This window comes from Hydra viridissima, unplaced genomic scaffold, assembly GCF_058129835.1.
Source record: "Hydra viridissima isolate aposymbiotic clone 2 unplaced genomic scaffold, HvirCarnegie_v1 scaffold_11, whole genome shotgun sequence".
In the NCBI taxonomy this organism is placed as follows: Eukaryota; Metazoa; Cnidaria; class Hydrozoa; order Anthoathecata; family Hydridae; genus Hydra; species Hydra viridissima.
The window spans coordinates 461,757-479,710 of record NW_028324310.1 but is presented as its reverse complement, the minus strand read 5'-3'; the positions used below and the strand labels follow the sequence as shown (position 1 = coordinate 479,710).

Here is a 17,954-nt window from a genome sequence, read left to right as displayed (position 1 = left end):
TTCTTCCCCCGGTCCTAGTTTAAATTATTTTAAGGCTGTCGGGTTTTTTGCAAACTGACAATCGTTAAGTATTATCAATATCTGAACTGTAAAATAGTTAGTATATATTTCATTTCATCTTATTAATATTTTATTATCTATTTTGTTATTATTTATCTTATCATTAACTTTTATATTTTATATCTAATAAAAAAAAGTTTTCTAATTCTAAAAATACGACAAAATAGAGAGAATGAGATAAAAAAAAAAAAGAATCCTAAAACCAATTTTTTTATTTGTACTTTTTTATTAAAGGTTTTTATTAAAAGCAGAAATATTGAGTAAGAAGCTCCTCTTCAAATTTTTTCCTCAAGTGACCTTGTCTGCTGCACATCCCCTTAACATACCATGTTCTTATCCACATCCCTCTACCTACTTCGAAACATTTTTTTCATTTACATTTATAGCAGTAGCTGATATATGATACTTTAAAACAAACGTCAGGTAGAGCTTTTTAATGATGCCGCTTAAATATGAGAATCTCCAGTTTTCATATTCAAGTTGATTGCTTTCCTTTTTTCTGGTAAGTGGTTTAAGATTATCGTTGTTCCTCGATAGAGAAACTATTGAGTTTCACCCTACATATGTACACGTTGTGTGGCGTTCATGTTTTTGCTAATAACTCTCTATGCAAGAATATTAAGATATGTAATCAGATAGTTCAAAGAAATTCCTGGTTTTTTTGCAAAACCTATCATTGTGCTGCAGCTTCATAAATTCGTTATTCTGTAAATTTGCAATAATATAATTAATGATATATATTAACTAAATATCTAACTCGCGCGTCCGCAGTGAAGCAAATTTTTTGCCAACTAAGTTTGTTTTGCCAGCCAGAAACAATGATATATTATATATACTAGATGTCTAACTTCGATCCAAAAATTGAACCCGTGGAAGCCATTTCTAATTCGGGCAAAAACATGCATTTTTAACTTTTATTTCGCACGTCGGATATAGCTTTTGGCCTTATTACAAATGGCGAATTCAATTTGTAAACAAAAAAAGCGGCTTCACTTTTCGTCTAATAAAATCCCGCAAGTTAGACATCTAGTATATATAATATATCATTGGCCAGAAATGACGCATTGATAAAAACAAAGCAAAACAAAAATGAATTATTGTCAGTTTAAATAAAACGGCTACCGGCTTTAAAAACTTTTAAAAGTTGCTTCACTTTTTCCTTCGGAATTTTTCTGAAATTAGAAATCTAGTTAATATAAATATACAAAATTGAATACTAACTATTGCTTGAGAGTTAAAATTTCATGTTTTTGATATATATAGTTAAAACACATTTTTGGCAAATTTTATTTAGGAGGACGAGAAATGGTCAGTTTCTTTTCAATAAAGACTTTCTCTAATTATAGCTGTAGTTTTTTTGAGAACGATTAACAAGTTGATGCGAACAACTCTCAAATTAATGCATGCTTCGTATAATTGCAATTATTTTGCATCCGCCATTATTATTAAACTACAAGCCAACATCTCAACAAGCGTGGTTAAACAAAATATTTTCTCTTGAGAAACTTTAGAATTGCTATTAACACCAATTATTCGTGCTGATTAAAAAAAGTAATACCGTAGTGTGACCTAACAAAGTCCTATGCTTTAAGAAAGTCCTAATTTAATAAATGACAAATTTCGTATATATAAGATAAAATTTAGAGAAAAAAATTTAGTTATTTTAACTTACTAGATATCTAGTAGAATAACTAAGTTATTTTCCCCAAATGTTTATTTTATATATACGAAATTTGTCATTTCTTAAATTAGGACTTTCTTAAAGCGTAAGACTTTGTTAGGTCACACCACGAAACTCTGCCGATATAATTATTTATAATTTAAAAGGAGTTGAGTGCACCATTTTGAATTTTTTTTTTTTTTTTTTATTATCAGTCTGTTTAATTGCTTCCAATATACATGTTAGAAACATTAAGTGTGCTATACTATTTTTTGCTCGAACATTTCTGCGAACCTTTTATTTTACTGACACTGTTTTACCATAACTTAAATTTGCATTTTGAATTTGAATACTGTAAAAAATATTTAAACCTAAATGACAGTTGATGACTTTTCTGATCTTTTTTAATATTTTTTTTTCTTTATCTTGCATGTTTTTATATAACTAAAAAGGTAGCTTTTTTTGTTCTTAATAAGCATTTTATGTAAATCTCAGCAGTCCTTTTTTTGAAATTCTTAATGAGTATAACTTAATGAATAAAAATGCTTATAAAATATATAATTCCCATTTTCTTACATAGATCCAAAAAATGAATAATAAATCACGAACCAAAAAATCACTTTTTAAGCCCATACAAGAAAAACAAGATGAAAAAAAAGCTGGTGTACCTATCAGTCTACTTAAATCAGCCAGACAAAGTGGTCAGTTAAATATATCAGGTCGTTCATTAAAAGAAGTGCCATTAGGGGTATGGCGTATTAATTTAGATATACCACCTGAAGCTCAAACTGTTTCCTTATCTGATGTAGATGAGAGGTGGTGGGACCAAGTAGACTTACGTAAACTAATCTTGGCATCAAATGAGATTCAATCCATTCCTGATGAGATCAAATTTTTGCCTGCTCTTAATGTCTTAGATGCCCATGATAATTGTATAGAGAGTCTCTCTGATGAAATTTCAGAACTGAGAGAACTGACAAAACTTCATTTAACTCACAATAAATTATCTGTCCTTCCAGATTCGTTATGTAAAGTTACTTCTTTAAAAACACTTTTATTGGCTGGAAACTTGCTTCAATGTTTGCCTGTAAATTTTGGTTTTCTGAGTAACATTGAAGAGCTTGATTTAAGCGATAATAAATTGATATCACTACCTGAAAGTTTTGGCAGCTTGGTACAAATTAGAAAACTGGATTTGTCAAAAAATCTTCTTAAATCTTTGCCAAACAGTTTTGATAATTTGGTGTCTCTCCTTGATCTCAATTTAAGTACAAATAAACTCACTGAATTACCTAAGGGTTTTGGCAAGTTAACTTCTTTAGAAATATTAGAATGCAGCTATAATCAGATTACAATGTTTACAACATTCAATGATCAAACCAATATAAAGCAACTATTTCTGGGGTATAATAGGATTCAAAAAATAGAAGAAAATGCCTTTGAAAAATTTCAATCTTTGGTTTCTTTAAGTCTGAGAGACAATGCTATTTCAGAGATTCCTGAAAGTTTTACAAAACTAAAGAAATTAGAAAGGGCTGATCTCAGCAATAATTCATTGTCAACTCTTCCTAATGCTGTTGGGAAAATGGATCTAAAGGCCTTGACACTTGATGGAAATTCTATGCGATCAATTAGAAGAGACATTGTAGATCGTGGCACTAATGCAATTCTTGCTTATTTAAAAAGCAGAATTCCTGAAGAAAAGGCTCCAACTAAAGTTGTTGATGTTAAAGATACAAAAACTACTTGTGATGTAATGGCTTCAAATGTCAATAATAATGCTCACCAACAAGGAAAACCATGTGTTCAAGAAAATAGTAAAGCAGTTACTGAACAATATTTAATTGCAACCACTAAAGTACTATCTTCATTAGGTGGTTCAGGAGGTTTGGCTAATTCTTTTTGGCTACCTGGTGCACAAATCTCTAAAATTGCTATACAGCGTAATAGCTTAAATAATTTTCCTCCTGAAATCTTGACCTATGCAGCTACTCTTAGTGAGCTAGACCTATCTCACAATAAGTTAAGCCATATTCCAGACTCTGTTTGTTCTTTGGCAAAATTAGTTTCCCTAAATTTAAGCAATAACTCTCTCTCTTCGCTACCAAGCAGCGTCAATCAGTTGGAGCATTTGTTAGAAGTTGTTTTGTCATTTAACAAGTTTTCACAAATTCCTGAATGTTTGTTTAAATGTAAAAAGTTGCAAACAATTCTGCTTTCGAACAATCAAATTACTGATATCAATGTAGTTGGATTGATGGAAGTCAAATGTTTGCAAACTTTAGATTTATCTAATAATAGTATTGCTTGCGTACCCCCTCAGCTTGGAAATGTAGAATGGCTCCAGTCATTAAATCTTGATGGAAATTGCTTTCGAAACCCAAGGCCTCAAATTATGATAAAAGGAACCCAAAGTCTATTAGCTTATTTAAGAGATAGAATACCTTCATAATTTTGAAGGCTTTATAAAGCAGTATCAATATTATGTGTGTTTCTATATATATATATATATATATATATATATATATATATATATATATATATATATATATATATATATATATATATATATATATATATATATATATATATATATATATATATAATATTGATACTGTTTAGAATATTCTAATTATGTTATTTGGTAATTTAGTAAATAGAAATGAGGTTTACTTATCAAATAGCAACGAGTATTACCTATCAAATAGTCCCTAAAAGTAATAATAACATATGGTTTGATCAGCTTAACAAACTAATAATTTGCTCAATTTATAATCAGTGTATATTATGATTTAAATTGGCAGTTCGTGAGTGACATAATTTCATTTTTTTACTTTTCTGATATTTAAGTAGATGAAAATAGGATTCAATTTTAATTTTTTTTTTTTCGATGCTTCAATTTAAAAACTGCATTAAAAGAAGTTGCTTTTAATTTTTTTTTGAAGTTTGATTCTACGAGTAATAAATTATGACATCTTTTTTAAAGCAGACGCAACTGATGTTTTGTTAAGTTCGTTGTATTATTTTGTAATTCTCCTCTAGTGTTATAAAAATATAGAAGAAACTTAATTTGATTATTACGCTTATTTATAAAACAAAAAACGTAAATATAAATCAATAAAATAATATAAAATATACATAAAAATACTTTCAATAAAACAATTTATTTCTCTTTAGGGTGGAGCTTAAAAAAACTTTTGAAAGTCTTACTCTCTTAATTTGTTCCTTATAATAACATTATCCATTTCATCCTCTATACACGATGTGTAATCTTTCTTCCGCTGGAGTCAGTTTGAATTGAGTCTTGAACTTCCAGATCTTCTCAGAGACTATGTGACTTTACTAGTTCACCAAGTATGAGTCATTGCTTCGGGCAACATATTGTACTCCTCTGGCAGGAGCAGCACCTAGAACAGTGGTGGGGGACCTGCGGCCCCCAGACACTCTTTGTGCGGCCACGAAATGTAAAATTAAGAACTTAAATTTTTTTTAAAATATTTTAGAGAAAATAATGAAATTTAAAAAATTACTTCGTTTTTACCTTTTAGTTATAGTAAAGTGTATGAATGCTAATGTTAGTTAAGGGAAAAAATTGTTTAACTTGGCAAAGCTGGTACAGTAGTTATTGATTGACAGAAATAACAACAAAACAAAACAAAATGAATAAATAAAAACACCGTACGGATTTTTTTTGTGACAGTAGAAATCAATTGACTGCAAGTTTTTGTATTATAATGCATATCATGGTTTTCTATTTATGTCTAATTTTTCAACTAGTGTCAAAATGTCAGTTCTCCCTAAAAAAGCAAGAACAGTGCAAGAGGAAAATCGGTCTTTTAATGAAAAATGGGAGGAAGATTACTTCATGATTCCAACCAAGGATAAAATGCTTTGCTTGTTGTGTGACCTCACAATTGCTACTTTGAAGAATGCTACAGCGAAGAGACATTATGAAAACATTCATAAGGATCATAAGTATGCAAAATTAGAGGGAGAAGCTCAAAAAAATGCATTAGCAAAACTGAAGTCTCAAAAGAGCAAACAACAGCAGACATTTTCAATTGTTCAAGAACATGGAAATAGAGCAACTGAAGCAACATATAAAATTGCTCTCATTCTTGGCAAAGGAGGAAAACCATATAGTGATATTGAAACCTTGAAGGCTTCCTCATTGAAGCAGTGTCATGTATGGATCCAGATAAAGTGGATAAGTATAAGAAGCTTTCGCTTTCTCGGCGAACAACTACGGACCGTCAACATGAGCTTGCTACAAATAGTTCTGAGCAATTAATCTCAATATGTCAAATGGAGGACGCATATTATTCAATTGCTTTAGATGAGTCCTCTGATGTGACTGATTCTGCCCAACTTCTGTTATTTATTCGGGTTATAACTGCAGACATTAAAAGTTATGAAGAATTGTTTGCTTTAGCAACACTAAAAGGAAAAACACGAGGCTGTGATACATTTGCTGCTTTTAAAGAAAAAATTTGTCAGGCTCAACTTCAGTTGAAAAAACTAGTCAGTATTTGTTCTGATGGAGCTCCTTCTATGCGTGGAAAAAATGAAGGGTTCATTGCTTCCTGAAAAAAGAATTGCCTGATACAGATTGTCTGATTACATTTCATTGTATTCTCCATCAGCAAAGTCTTTGTGCAAAAGCTGCTACTTTGGATGACACATTAAAAAAAGTTATAGGGATTGTAAATTATATACGGGCAAATTCTTCACGCCATCGACAGTTTCAAAACCTTTTGCAATCTGATGAAGAAACACATTCTGTGGATCTTCCTTACTCTTCCAAAGTTCGTTGGCTGTCACAAGGGTTAGTTCTGCAAAAATTGCTTGAGCTTCGAAAACAAATTGAGGAGTTTTTTACAAGTCAAAAGGAGATCTGTGAGCTTTCTAATCCATAATTTTGTAGAGATACTGCATTCCTCTGCGATCTGATGGCAAAGCATAACATGATGAATAGTTCATTGCAAGGTAAAACTAAGTCAATCATGAAATGCGGCAACAGATTCAGGCATTCAAGAAAAAACTTGTTTTTCTCAAAGATGCTATTTCTAAGTCAAATTTATCAACAGAACATTTGCCAGAACTCACAAAAATTATTCTTAAACAAAAAAATGAGAAAAGGTTAGAAAATAATGATATATCAAGATATGAAACAGTCCTGGATTCTTTGATTACAGAATTTAATGACAGGTTTAAAGACTTTGAAGAACATAATGAAACACCGAAACTAGCTTTTCAGCCTCATCTTGTTGAAATTTCAACAGCTCCAGAATATTTACAGATGGAATTGATTGAGCTTTCTGAGGACAGTATCCTAAAATCTCTCTTTGACAACAAGAAGGATTCATTGGAAATTTGGAAAACTGCAGTTGAGTATCCAAAACTACATCAAATTGCCAGGCGTCTGAGCTGCTTTGGTACAACCTACTGCTGTGAATCTACGTTTTCACACATGACATTTATCAAGTCTTGTTTAAGGTCACATTTGACCGATGAGCATCTGGAAGACCAACTAAAGCTTAAAACTACGAAGATAGTGCCAAATATTCAAGCTCTGGTTCAAAAGAAACAGAATCAGAAAAGTCATCGATAACTTTTGTGATACATGATACATTAAGAAATATTGTGATACATGCGTTAAGAAATATTGTGATACAAGATGCGTTAAGAAATATAGCATTAGTAAGAGTACTATACACCAAATTTGCATATTTATTAGTGCGGCCCCCAAACAATTTTTTTAAGGGTAATGCGGCCCCCAAGCTCAGAAATGTTCCCCACCCCTGACTTAGAAAAATAGTTATAAATACCAAGAGTTCTTTGTATAATTATCTCTCGGGTGGCTCTGTACGAGATGTTTCATGGCAAAATTGACGATGCTTTGCCTAACGTCTTTCACTATACTTGCCACGTCGTCTGCTGCACCTCTGGTTTGTAATTGGCCATTTCTATGAATGCATGCATTCCTGAAAGCGTTTGAAAAGCTGAACCACGAGAGAGGAGGTGGTTCCCATACAGTTTTAGAAGAATGCCACAATGATCAGTACTAGAATATGATGTCTGCAAGCCAGCGATAACAACTCTTAAGTTTCTGCTATGGATGGACGCGGGCACCAAATATCCGACCAGTGTTCGAATTAGTCCGTATCAAGATATATTTCGGATCAGGCTGTGGAGTCTGTAAGCCGCTGTTCCGACTTCTTGATTTTATCATGGACCAACTCCATACTTAACTTTACCGACTCCGACTTCATAAGTAACCAATTTGAAACAACAAATTTACTGTAGTAAAATGTTAACATTAGCTATTTCATAACCATGATATAAATAATCCAACCATTTAGTGCTTTAAACAATATTTATTAGAAAAAAATTTCTGAACAAACAACTTTTCTGAATTCTTGTTATGCAATAAACTCTTATGCAGTCACTAATAAAATTATGAATTTGTCAAAATCATGTTTGAAACATTGTCAGTTGGATAGAACAAATTTGTTCTTCTTTAAGTTCATATTCTTGAATAATCTTTTTCACCAAGACCTGGAAAAATTCGCTGGTATGATTAGCATTGGTATCTTTTACTGCCAATGCCTAGGTAACTACTTCATTTTTTTTTCAAAAACAAATCGGACATTGATTGCAAAACAGTTCACTCTGTTAAGAAACACAAAGCGTCCCTTGAGACATTCATTAAGTTCTTCTTTTTGTTTAACAACCTCTTCAATCACTAATTTTTAATACTCTCTCTCTCTCTCTCTCTCTCTCTCTCTCTCTCTCTCTCTCTCTCTCTCTCCAGAGAAACAAAGTTAGTTGAATACTTAGTCTTTCTAATGCAAAGTTAATTGAATACTTACAGTCCTTCTGTTTTGTGAAGCAGCTCTTTTGTGCTTGGTGGTGGCACACCTAGCTTTCTACTAAGAATATGCAGCACAGTGTCAAACAGTTTAAGTCAGGGGTTGGGGCATCATGAAGTTTTTAGTTTAAGGGATGGTAGAGGAGAGCCCAGGGGAGGTGATTTATGATTCTCAATGATAAGCAGCAAAATACCCTATTGCTTATCACTGTTTTAAAGGTCTTAAACTAACATGTCAAACTCCTTGCACTCCAGTTGTACAATTCCCATTATATCTGGATATCCTACAGCTATCAGAGCATCCTGGGACTTGTAGTTTTGTAACAACTGGAGGGCTACAGATTGGTGCTTGTGCTTTACACTGACAGAATATAAAATATTTTAATGAGAAACATCTATAAAATCTGTATAAAAATTATGAAACTTTGTGAGCTGCTGACCTCTTTTTCTTTTCGGTGTTCGAAATGTTATACTTCCAAAAGCCTCATCACACGTATTATTCTGAGTTTCTATCTTCTCTGTGTCTTATTTAATATTTTGCATTTAAAAAAAGTCTTGCAGCCTTAAAATTACATAAAGCATTTAAAAAAAGTCTTGCAGCCTTAAAATTACAGGCATAATGTTGAAACATTTTTTTAATCTTAGAGTTAATAAAACAAAAAGCAATTTACAGGCTGTTCGAAACCAAGTCATTTACTTACAGTTGATTTCATCAAATTCATGTAATTTTTATAGGTTAAAAATTGAAGAACAAATGTTCAGTTCTCATTCCACCTTTTTTTTTTTTTTCTGATTAAATTTACCTACTTTTTCAACTACCAAATATTTAAAACTGTAACTACATACATTACAGCATCATTCAGATCATTATCACGCATGTGAAAAGCTGCCCCCCCCCTCTCCCCTACATTACAGTGTCATTCAGATTATTGTAGATCCCCGAAGTCACTAGAAATAACAGATTTATTTGAGCGTTATAAGAATTTTTTAAGAAAGTTAAAGAGTTCCACAATATTTATTCATCAAACAAATTTTAACTAGCACATCCCCCTAAAATGCAATTATATTTTCTCCGTATAAATTAGTGAGACTTCGCAAATTTTACCTTTTACGAAGATTGTTTGAATTTAAAAATCGATTTTCGTTATACGATAATACGATACGATAAAAATGGAATCAATAAAAAGGTTTCTAAACTAAACAAATTTAGCGAATATTCGTTCATATCAAATTGCAAAAACCAAACTTACAAAATCACACAATGAGATGCCTATTAGACAAAAACAAGTCAAGAGGTCGATAAAAGTCTTTTAATAAGAGGTCCTGTAAATTTTTGTAATATAAAAGATATGTCTTCTTTAACCAAACTGAGAAATTTTTGTTTCTAAAAATGTGCCATTTGCAACGTTTAAAAAAAGAACTTCTCAATAGGTGTTCCTCGGTGTAAAAATATTTTTAGCAAAAGAAAAAAAGAGTAATTTAGTACTTGAAAGTTAACTAAATGCTATCTAGTTACAACCCTTTCGTTATTTTTCATTTAATGAACAAATAAAGAAAAAAAGCACTTAATTTTCTAAGTTGTCTTAAATTTCTAGTCTCAAAATTTCGAGAAAGTTAAAAACATTTTTTTACTTCCGGGGGATGACGGGATGCTTTATATCAAATTTTCAAAAAGTAGGATGGTTTCTACATGCTGTTTATTATTCACATTAAAACTGTGCAATGAACTTGAATAAACGGTTAAACTAGACTTTTCTAAACTAAACAATTCCTTGCCCACTTTAATGCTAAATAAGTTATAATGATTTTTCGATTTCAATTTTAGATTGCGGTACTTATATATATAAAAAAAAAATTACCTGACAATTAATTGAAATAAAAAATGTGGTATTTCTAGGATCTTGTATTGAAAAAAAAATGACAAAAAAAAAAGAAATATAATCAATGAATTTCTTTTCTTTTTATTTTTTTTTTAATTTAAAACTCATACTTCATCAAAGGAACCTTTTTAGATTATCTTTTTTTTTTAATTATCTTTTTTAATATCTTTTTTTAGCAAACCTGTACATGAAATTGTTAATGAAACTTGTGTTACCAGGCTTCCTGGAAAATTCATCTTCAGTCAACTGTTGGTTAAATTGTTTTCACTTTATGAAGAATATTTTAACTAAATTAAAAATGTTAAATGTTTTAAAAATGTTTTTTTTTTTTAATTATCTAATTAAATAAAATTGTATATTCTATCATATTTATAATTATTTAAAAACTCAAGCTTTATTTCTAATTAAAAATAGTTAAAAATTTTATTTCATTCAAAATAGTAATTATTTGAATCTCTTTTTTTCTTCTAAACTTTTTTTAAATGAAGAAGGTTTATTAAAGTATTAATTAAAAAAATTCAAAATTTTAAAAGATCCATCAAAATTTGAACAAGAAAAAATCTTCTGAAACACACAAAAAAAAAAAAACAAAAAAAAAAACAAAAACAAAATCAAGATATAATTAAACAAAGTTTAACTGTGACATCCTGTAGCACAACATCTACACAAATGAACAAATCACAGCGTGTTTGTTTATTTGCGCTGTCCTCATTTCTCTTAATTTATGCGGTTATCAAGGGAATAAAATTTCATTGGAAAAAGTAATCAACAATTTAAAGTAAGTTTATTAACTTTTTTTTTCTGGTTGAAGATTTTAAAACGTCCTAAGATTTTTTGAGTTGACTTTAAATTGGTAAATTTTTAATCATAAACGTTAAAGAGATAAAAATAGGATATAAATATTAGAATTATTTAAAAAATGTTATTCTTTTTTACAGATGCAGTTGTATATTCTTCTGGTTTTTGCTCTAGTAAGTAAATTCTTTAATGTCCACACGCGAACTTAACACTAAAATCGTTTTAGAGATTTTAATACTAGCGTTTTATCGGTTATAAGTTTGTGAACGGATTAATAAGTTGTTTATTTTCTTTAACTTTATTTACTCAAAAATTTGTTGTCTTTTTTTGTATAATTTATAAAAATAATAAATTTATATAAATAATAAATTAAACTTCGTGAATTTGTTTCTTTTTTATTATGAATCAAAACTAATCAATGTCCAAATTAACGATTAGCAGCTTTAGTTAAAAATTTCAATTTGTAATTAAAGCTGGTAACATCTTATCTTTTTAGGGTGGCATACAAACAAAAAGAATATGGAATACTAAAAGTACGATGTTTCCATTTTAAATATATATATATATATATATATATATATATATATATATATATATATATATATATATATATATATATATATATATATATATGAGTTTTTTGTATTGATAGATAAAGAACAGCAGTCATGTGATGTGGTATTTTGCGCTCAGGGGCAAGAATGCATGGAAAGTAACGGTAAAGCAGAATGCCGATGCATTCGATCGTGTTTTGAAGAAACTTCCTTTGTTTGTGGAAGTAACAGAAAAACATATAGCAGCAGGTGTGAACTTTTTAAAGATGCATGCGTTAAGAACGAATCGATAACCTTAGTGGCAACAACGTCCTGCGAGGAAGGTAGTATTTTGGGCCAAGAATGTGCCCATTTGAATATGCCCATTTGAATGTGCCCATTTGAATGTGCCCATTTAAATGTGCTCATTTAAATATGCTCATTCAATTCTGTTCATTTGTGTGCAATCCATGTGAGTGCGCTCAAAACGATATAAAATCAGCGTAAGATTATAATCATATTTAGCTATTATAATTAAACTCGAAATTATAATTACACTTCAAATTAAATAAAAATATACAATTTGTTGATATTTGTACTTTGCTTCTCTTTTATCAAAAATGTAATTTAAAAAACTCTTTCCTCATTAACTGAGTAGACAACAATCAAATCATTTAGAATGCTTCTTGGCAGATGATTTTGTTCTTCACTTCCTTGCAAATCTGAGCGGAGAGATCATTGTACACATTAGCCTGCAATAATTTAAAATATTTTATATTCAATACAAAAACACTTTGTAATTGAATATAAAGTTGTTCTAGAACTTTTCACTTAAAAACTGTATTAAAATGTATCTTGATTATTTTTAAAAATATTTAACGATAGGAAAAAAAACGTCGGTTACAGAAGCAAGCACAAATTTGCTTTACCCCAGCAGTATTATTTAATAATAATAATAATAATAATAATAATAATAATAATAATAATAATAATAATAATAATAATAATAATAATAATAATAATAATAATAATAATAATAATAATAATAATAATAATAATAATAATAATAATAATAATAATAATAATAATAATAATAATAATAATAATAGTTTATATTTTATATTTTATTTAATGAAGATGATTTTCTCTCTACATAAATGATAACACATTCGACCAACATTCCACGAAACTCATATTTGGTAAAATTAAAAAACTAATATCTCAATTATATAATATTATATAATAATTATATAATAAATCTCAATTCCTTTTTTATATAAAATAACTTTTTTTTCAGATGACAAAGCGAAGAAAGAAATCAGCAAACAAATTGAAATGGATAAAAGCAAGCCAAAACCTGGTGAGTTCTGAGTCTCATCAATGGAGTAAAACTGGAGATTTTTTTTTTTTAATGAAAAGCAGAAAAGTCACTTTTAGATTATTTATTTTTAAATTTGTGCATAAAAACTTAAATAAGATATTTATTCAGTTCTCCTAAATAAAACTCACGCGCATTTTTTTAAAGTATGGCAAACACTAGTAGTTTATTTGTTTACTATATATTTCCAGCTGTTTGTTTACAAAAAGATCGTGATGAGTTGCGATTATCACTCATAAATCACCTTGAGAGCATAAAAACTCGTGCAAGGCAAACATATAAAGATCAACTTCAAAGATTTTTTTATTCTCATGACAGAGATGTGAACGGAGCGTTAGATATGTTTGAATTAATGAAACTATTAGAAGGGGAGCTACCGGCCGATGTAATTTTTAAAGTTTTTTGTTTGATCCATCTAGCGCCTTTAATAAGCTAGAGACACAATGTCAACCCTACTTTTTTTTCTTTATTTCAGATTTTTTTAATAAAACTGTTTTGTTTTTTTTCCCCATATTTTTTAGATCACCAGCAACCCAACTTTTAGAAAAATTTGTGTTGGAGAGATGATGTCATCGACAGACGACAACTTTGACGACAAACTTAGCTTGGAAGAATTTTTTAAATGTTTCGCTCCAGATTTTCACCCAACTCATGATAGTAAACAATATTTTTTTGTAATAAATAAATTTTCATTTAGTTTGTTATAATGATACATCCTTTAAACTGATAAATAATTCTAGATTGCGAACTAGAAGGTAAAGTGTATGAAGATGGTGACGATGTGTTGCAAAATTGCAACACATGGTAAGTCTTCGCTTATTGACTTTTGTAAGTTATTTTCATGGTCAATTGAATGATTTGTATTTCAATTTCAACATTATGTATCTCTTTAAATTTGTTATTTCTTAGTAAATGCTCTTGTGGAAAATGGATATGTACGTCGCGTGCTTGTTGAAGTAAGTTGTCGCTCACCACTTACTATTTTGGATCCCATGATATTCGTGGGATGGAGCAACATTTCATAACTGTTTCACGCTTTCCTTTTTTAAACTTTATTTTTTTAAAATTCTTTTGTTATTTTATGTTATCTAGTTTTTTCCTTTTACGTTGACATTAAGCTGCATTATTTTCAGTGTCATACAAAACTGATTCTTTATTAATGCACTAGGGTTATTAAATTCAATATTCCATTCTTTAAAACTACTTAAAACAATAGGAATAAAGGTATGGCTAAAAAAATTTTTTTTAAATTTTTTGTTTCCAATGACACCATAAGTGTAGAAATCACATACCACATTTTTAAACAGAAAATACCATTAGAAAGTATTATAATTTAAAAAGATCCACCCACCCTCAACCCATCTCCCCCTCCCTCAGCTAAAAACTATTTTCTCGTATCTTTTTCTATCTTTAGATAGGTACAGTTTAAGGTAACACAGCTTCAATTAATTCCTGGTATTACTTTGCTAACTATATGCATGCTTGTTACAAAATCTTTATATTAAATAAGATGTTTGTTACCTGACTTTTGATGTTTTATAAACTTCTTTTGGTTGCGTAACTTATAAGATTTTTTATTTGTTTCTAATTAAATTAAATATCAAATTGTTGTTTGATGAGACTAAAACCCAGATGTCTTAAAATAGTCATCTTTTAGAGTTGAATAAGAAAGATTGGGAATCAAATTTGGTGAGGTTTGAAAAAAAATGAAAAAAAGAAAGTATACAAGGTTGTTGACCTTTGTAACTTTCTTGTATTGATTTACATTTTACCAACTTGTGTGTTAAGACTTTACCAGTTTGTTAAATGTAACTGATAAAAATTGAGAATGGTTATACTAGGAAGATAGGGATTTGAAATCTTCAGATGTCAAAAAATGGTAGAGCTGGCTACTGTATTACAATTGAAGATATTTTATCTTAAGAGTTCATCCTAGAAATAAAAGTTCATCCTTGAAGTCTTAGTCTCAAGGAAGAATTCATTGCGGATCTTCCACTAAGTTGTATAATCAGGATAACTTTTCAAAGATCACTTAAAAACAATAATAACTTTAAGGAATTTTCGGTGTGTTGAACCAGTATCAACTCCAATTTAACCTCATCAATGGATTTAAAGTCATGCATTGTATTTTTGTACTTTTTATCAAAAAGCCTTTTTTCGTGCATATAAATTTATCAAAGGCTGACATTTTTTAAAAGTTGACTCATGCAATTCGTATTTTCTTTATTTTTGCATAAAAACTCCACGAAAAAATGTGCATGGGGATGATGACGAAAAAATGTCCATATTTGGTCATATCCAGCAGTTTTAGAGACAACAAAAATTATTACCATAAATTCATATGATAAATAGCCTTTATAATCTTTTACTATTTACAGTTTTTACATCGGTTTGATGCACCAGTCGAAAAACTAAAGGCTGAAACGTAACATAACTTCATCAATAATAAATTGAAGAAAGTTATATTTGTGTTTTGTAAACACAATAAAATTGTAGTTTAGCATCCTGGGACATAATGTGTCAAGTGTTTTTTATACTAACTGGTTGTTAAGATTTTTAACGGATGTTTCTAATGATCCTTTGTAATGTGTTTTTTTTTTTAAAAAAAAAAAATAACAGTATTATTAAAGTAGACTTTAATTGTTTATTTTTTTATGAGCCGAATGGCTCTCAAGTCTTAATTACTCATTATTATTGTTATTGTTATTATTATTACTGTTATTATTATTATTATTATTGTTATTATTATTATTATTATTATTTTTATTATTATTATTATTATTATTATTATTATTATTATTATTATTATTATTATTATTATTATTATTATTATTATTATTATTGTTATTATTATTATTATTATTATTATTATTATTATTATTGTTATTATTATTATTATTATTATTATTATTATTATTATTATTATCATTATTATTATTATTATCATTATTATTATTATTATTATTATTATTATTATTATTATTATTATTATTATTATTATTATTATTATTATTATTATTATTATTATTATTATTATTATCATTATTATTATTATTATCATTATTATTATTATTATTATTATTATTATTATTATTATTATTATTATTATTATTATTATTATTATTATTATTATTATTATTATTATTATTATTATTATTATTATTATTGTTGTATTTTGTTTTTAGATTTAAAGAAAGAGAATTGAATATGAACGAGTTTTTAAAAGAAAGAAAATTAAAGTTGAGCGAGTTAAAAGAAAGAAAAAAATTATGTAAGAAAATTAAAAAGCAAAAAAAAAAAAAAAAAAAAAAGTGTTATCCAAACTGTTATTCAAATGTTTAACTATGGTAACTATGGTAGGCATTTTATCACAGAATTCAGTAGAATTAAACTAAGTACCATCTTGTTTATTATTCCAATGTTTTGCTCCGGTAGCCATTTCATAAAAAAAAAGAAGACTATTCATTATAATAAATATATTCATTAATTCTATTCAATGATTGTAGAACGATTCCGGTTTGTCTGAGAAATACCCATTTACGGCTGGAATGGTTTCTTTGTTAAATGTAAAAACGCTTAACCAGCAGGCAATTCTTTTTATTTTGGAAATATATAATAGTCAATAGAGAGCAATTTTGAGGAATACAATAGATAATTATGCAGCTTTTATTTTTATTCATTGATTTTAGCGATTGTCAAAACGCTTTTGTGAGCTGATGTCACGAGTTTTTTCATCCAATTAGATCTAAAAGTTTTATATGTGTAATATGGATAATATTCCTTGTGCAATGTCCAAAATTTATTATTTTGCCTTTCTGAAGACAATTGATCAGCAAAAATTGTTTTTTACTATAGAAAAATTGTTGCCATAACTTTACCTGCTCTAATAAAACAAGTTTTTGCCTTCTTTTGTGCTCTTCCCATTGGTTCTCATTTTTTTTGACTGTTGTTTTGTTTTGGTTTTGATTTGTTTGAGAGAAAAAAGTTCACATATGTTCATTATAAGGAAGTTTTGTCAAATGAAAAAAAAAAAAGATGGCCGCTGATAAGTTCACCAATATTTGTCATTCTCGAAAATTATCAGAAGGCCTATGTTATCATAACTGACAGTTGTATTTTAACAGATGGTTTTATTTACCGGAGGCAATTTTAATTAGACTCCTTGGGAGAATAGGTTTCTCAGCATAAGTTGGTTAATTGTTCTTTCATCACTTCAAATTGCTACCATCGAAAATTTAGTTCAATACAAAAGGGTGCGTCTTGGTCACTATTGGTATAATTCCCCAAACGTCAAAGCAAAAATTGTTTAGCTTCTCCAATTTATAAAGACGATAATATCGATTGGTTAGGTGTTTTAGAGTTGTAAGAGTAAGTGTAAGGGAGTACTAAAGGAGTACACATTAAATTGCAACGGTTACTATGAAATGCTGAGCAAATAGAAACTAATCTGTAAAGGGGAAAAGAAGGGTCCCACATCTTTTGATTTGAAGACGTTGTTCCCGGGGTAATTCCTACTAAATTTTCTCAATACAAAGCTTAAGCAAATTTTCTATATAGAATTCTTAAAGCTAAGTTTACTACTGAACTTAATGAAATTTTATATTTAACTGATTATTTATCTTTAATTTAGCAAACAGTGTGTTTTAATTTAGCAAACAGGGTATTGGTAATATTACGGAGACATTTAATTTAGCAAACAAGATGTTGGTAATATTACGGAGAAATTTAGCAAACAGGATGTTGGTAATATTACGGAGACATTTGGCAAATTTGG

General features: G+C 28.8%; 3 protein-coding genes across 4 annotated transcripts; all 3 read left to right on the top strand.

Moving 5' to 3' along the window:
• Positions 1-2,272: 2,272 nt before the first annotated feature.
• Positions 2,273-4,201, top strand: LOC149881546 (leucine-rich repeat-containing protein 40-like). Its single transcript, XM_090067654.1, has one exon. It carries the CDS (start codon positions 2,310-2,312, stop codon positions 4,170-4,172), a length of 1,863 nt encoding a protein of 620 aa, XP_089923780.1. The 5' UTR covers positions 2,273-2,309; the 3' UTR covers positions 4,173-4,201.
• Positions 4,202-6,025: 1,824 nt separating this feature from the next.
• LOC149881545 (general transcription factor II-I repeat domain-containing protein 2A-like) lies at positions 6,026-7,331 on the top strand. Its single transcript, XM_090067145.1, has 3 exons — positions 6,026-6,241; positions 6,364-6,545; positions 6,860-7,331. The coding sequence occupies exons 1-3, from the start codon at positions 6,026-6,028 to the stop codon at positions 7,329-7,331; spliced, it is 870 nt and encodes a 289-aa protein (XP_089923271.1).
• Positions 7,332-11,152: 3,821 nt separating this feature from the next.
• On the top strand, positions 11,153-16,491 carry LOC149881544 (follistatin-related protein 1-like). 2 transcript variants are annotated; one of them, XM_090067515.1, is made up of 10 exons: positions 11,153-11,249; positions 11,410-11,442; positions 11,766-11,802; positions 11,922-12,146; positions 13,100-13,162; positions 13,372-13,565; positions 13,702-13,837; positions 13,921-13,984; positions 14,090-14,136; positions 16,366-16,491. In XM_090067515.1, exons 2-9 carry the CDS (start codon positions 11,410-11,412, stop codon positions 14,133-14,135), a joined length of 798 nt encoding a protein of 265 aa, XP_089923641.1. In that variant the 5' UTR covers positions 11,153-11,249; the 3' UTR covers position 14,136; positions 16,366-16,491. The 2 variants fall into 2 exon arrangements, with proteins under 2 accessions (XP_089923641.1, XP_089923642.1); XM_090067516.1 differs by having other exon boundaries at positions 11,246-11,324.
• The last annotated feature ends 1,463 nt before the right edge of the window (positions 16,492-17,954 follow it).

Excerpts from the sequence above, each read along its gene's own strand:
- LOC149881545 (XM_090067145.1), top strand. The coding sequence starts at position 6,026 with ATGGAGGACGCATATTATTCAATTGCTTTAGATGAGTCCTCTGATGTG. Across the intron at positions 6,242-6,363 it reads AACTTCAGTTGAAAAAACTA|CAAAGTCTTTGTGCAAAAGC; the intron begins GTCAGTATTTGT and ends ATTCTCCATCAG. Across the intron at positions 6,546-6,859 it reads GTTCGTTGGCTGTCACAAGG|GTTAGAAAATAATGATATAT; the intron begins GTTAGTTCTGCA and ends AAATGAGAAAAG.
- LOC149881546 (XM_090067654.1), top strand. The coding sequence starts at position 2,310 with ATGAATAATAAATCACGAACCAAAAAATCACTTTTTAAGCCCATACAA.
- LOC149881544 (XM_090067515.1), top strand. The coding sequence starts at position 11,410 with ATGCAGTTGTATATTCTTCTGGTTTTTGCTCTA. Across the intron at positions 13,163-13,371 it reads TAAAAGCAAGCCAAAACCTG|CTGTTTGTTTACAAAAAGAT; the intron begins GTGAGTTCTGAG and ends ATATATTTCCAG. Across the intron at positions 13,985-14,089 it reads TTGCAAAATTGCAACACATG|TAAATGCTCTTGTGGAAAAT; the intron begins GTAAGTCTTCGC and ends GTTATTTCTTAG.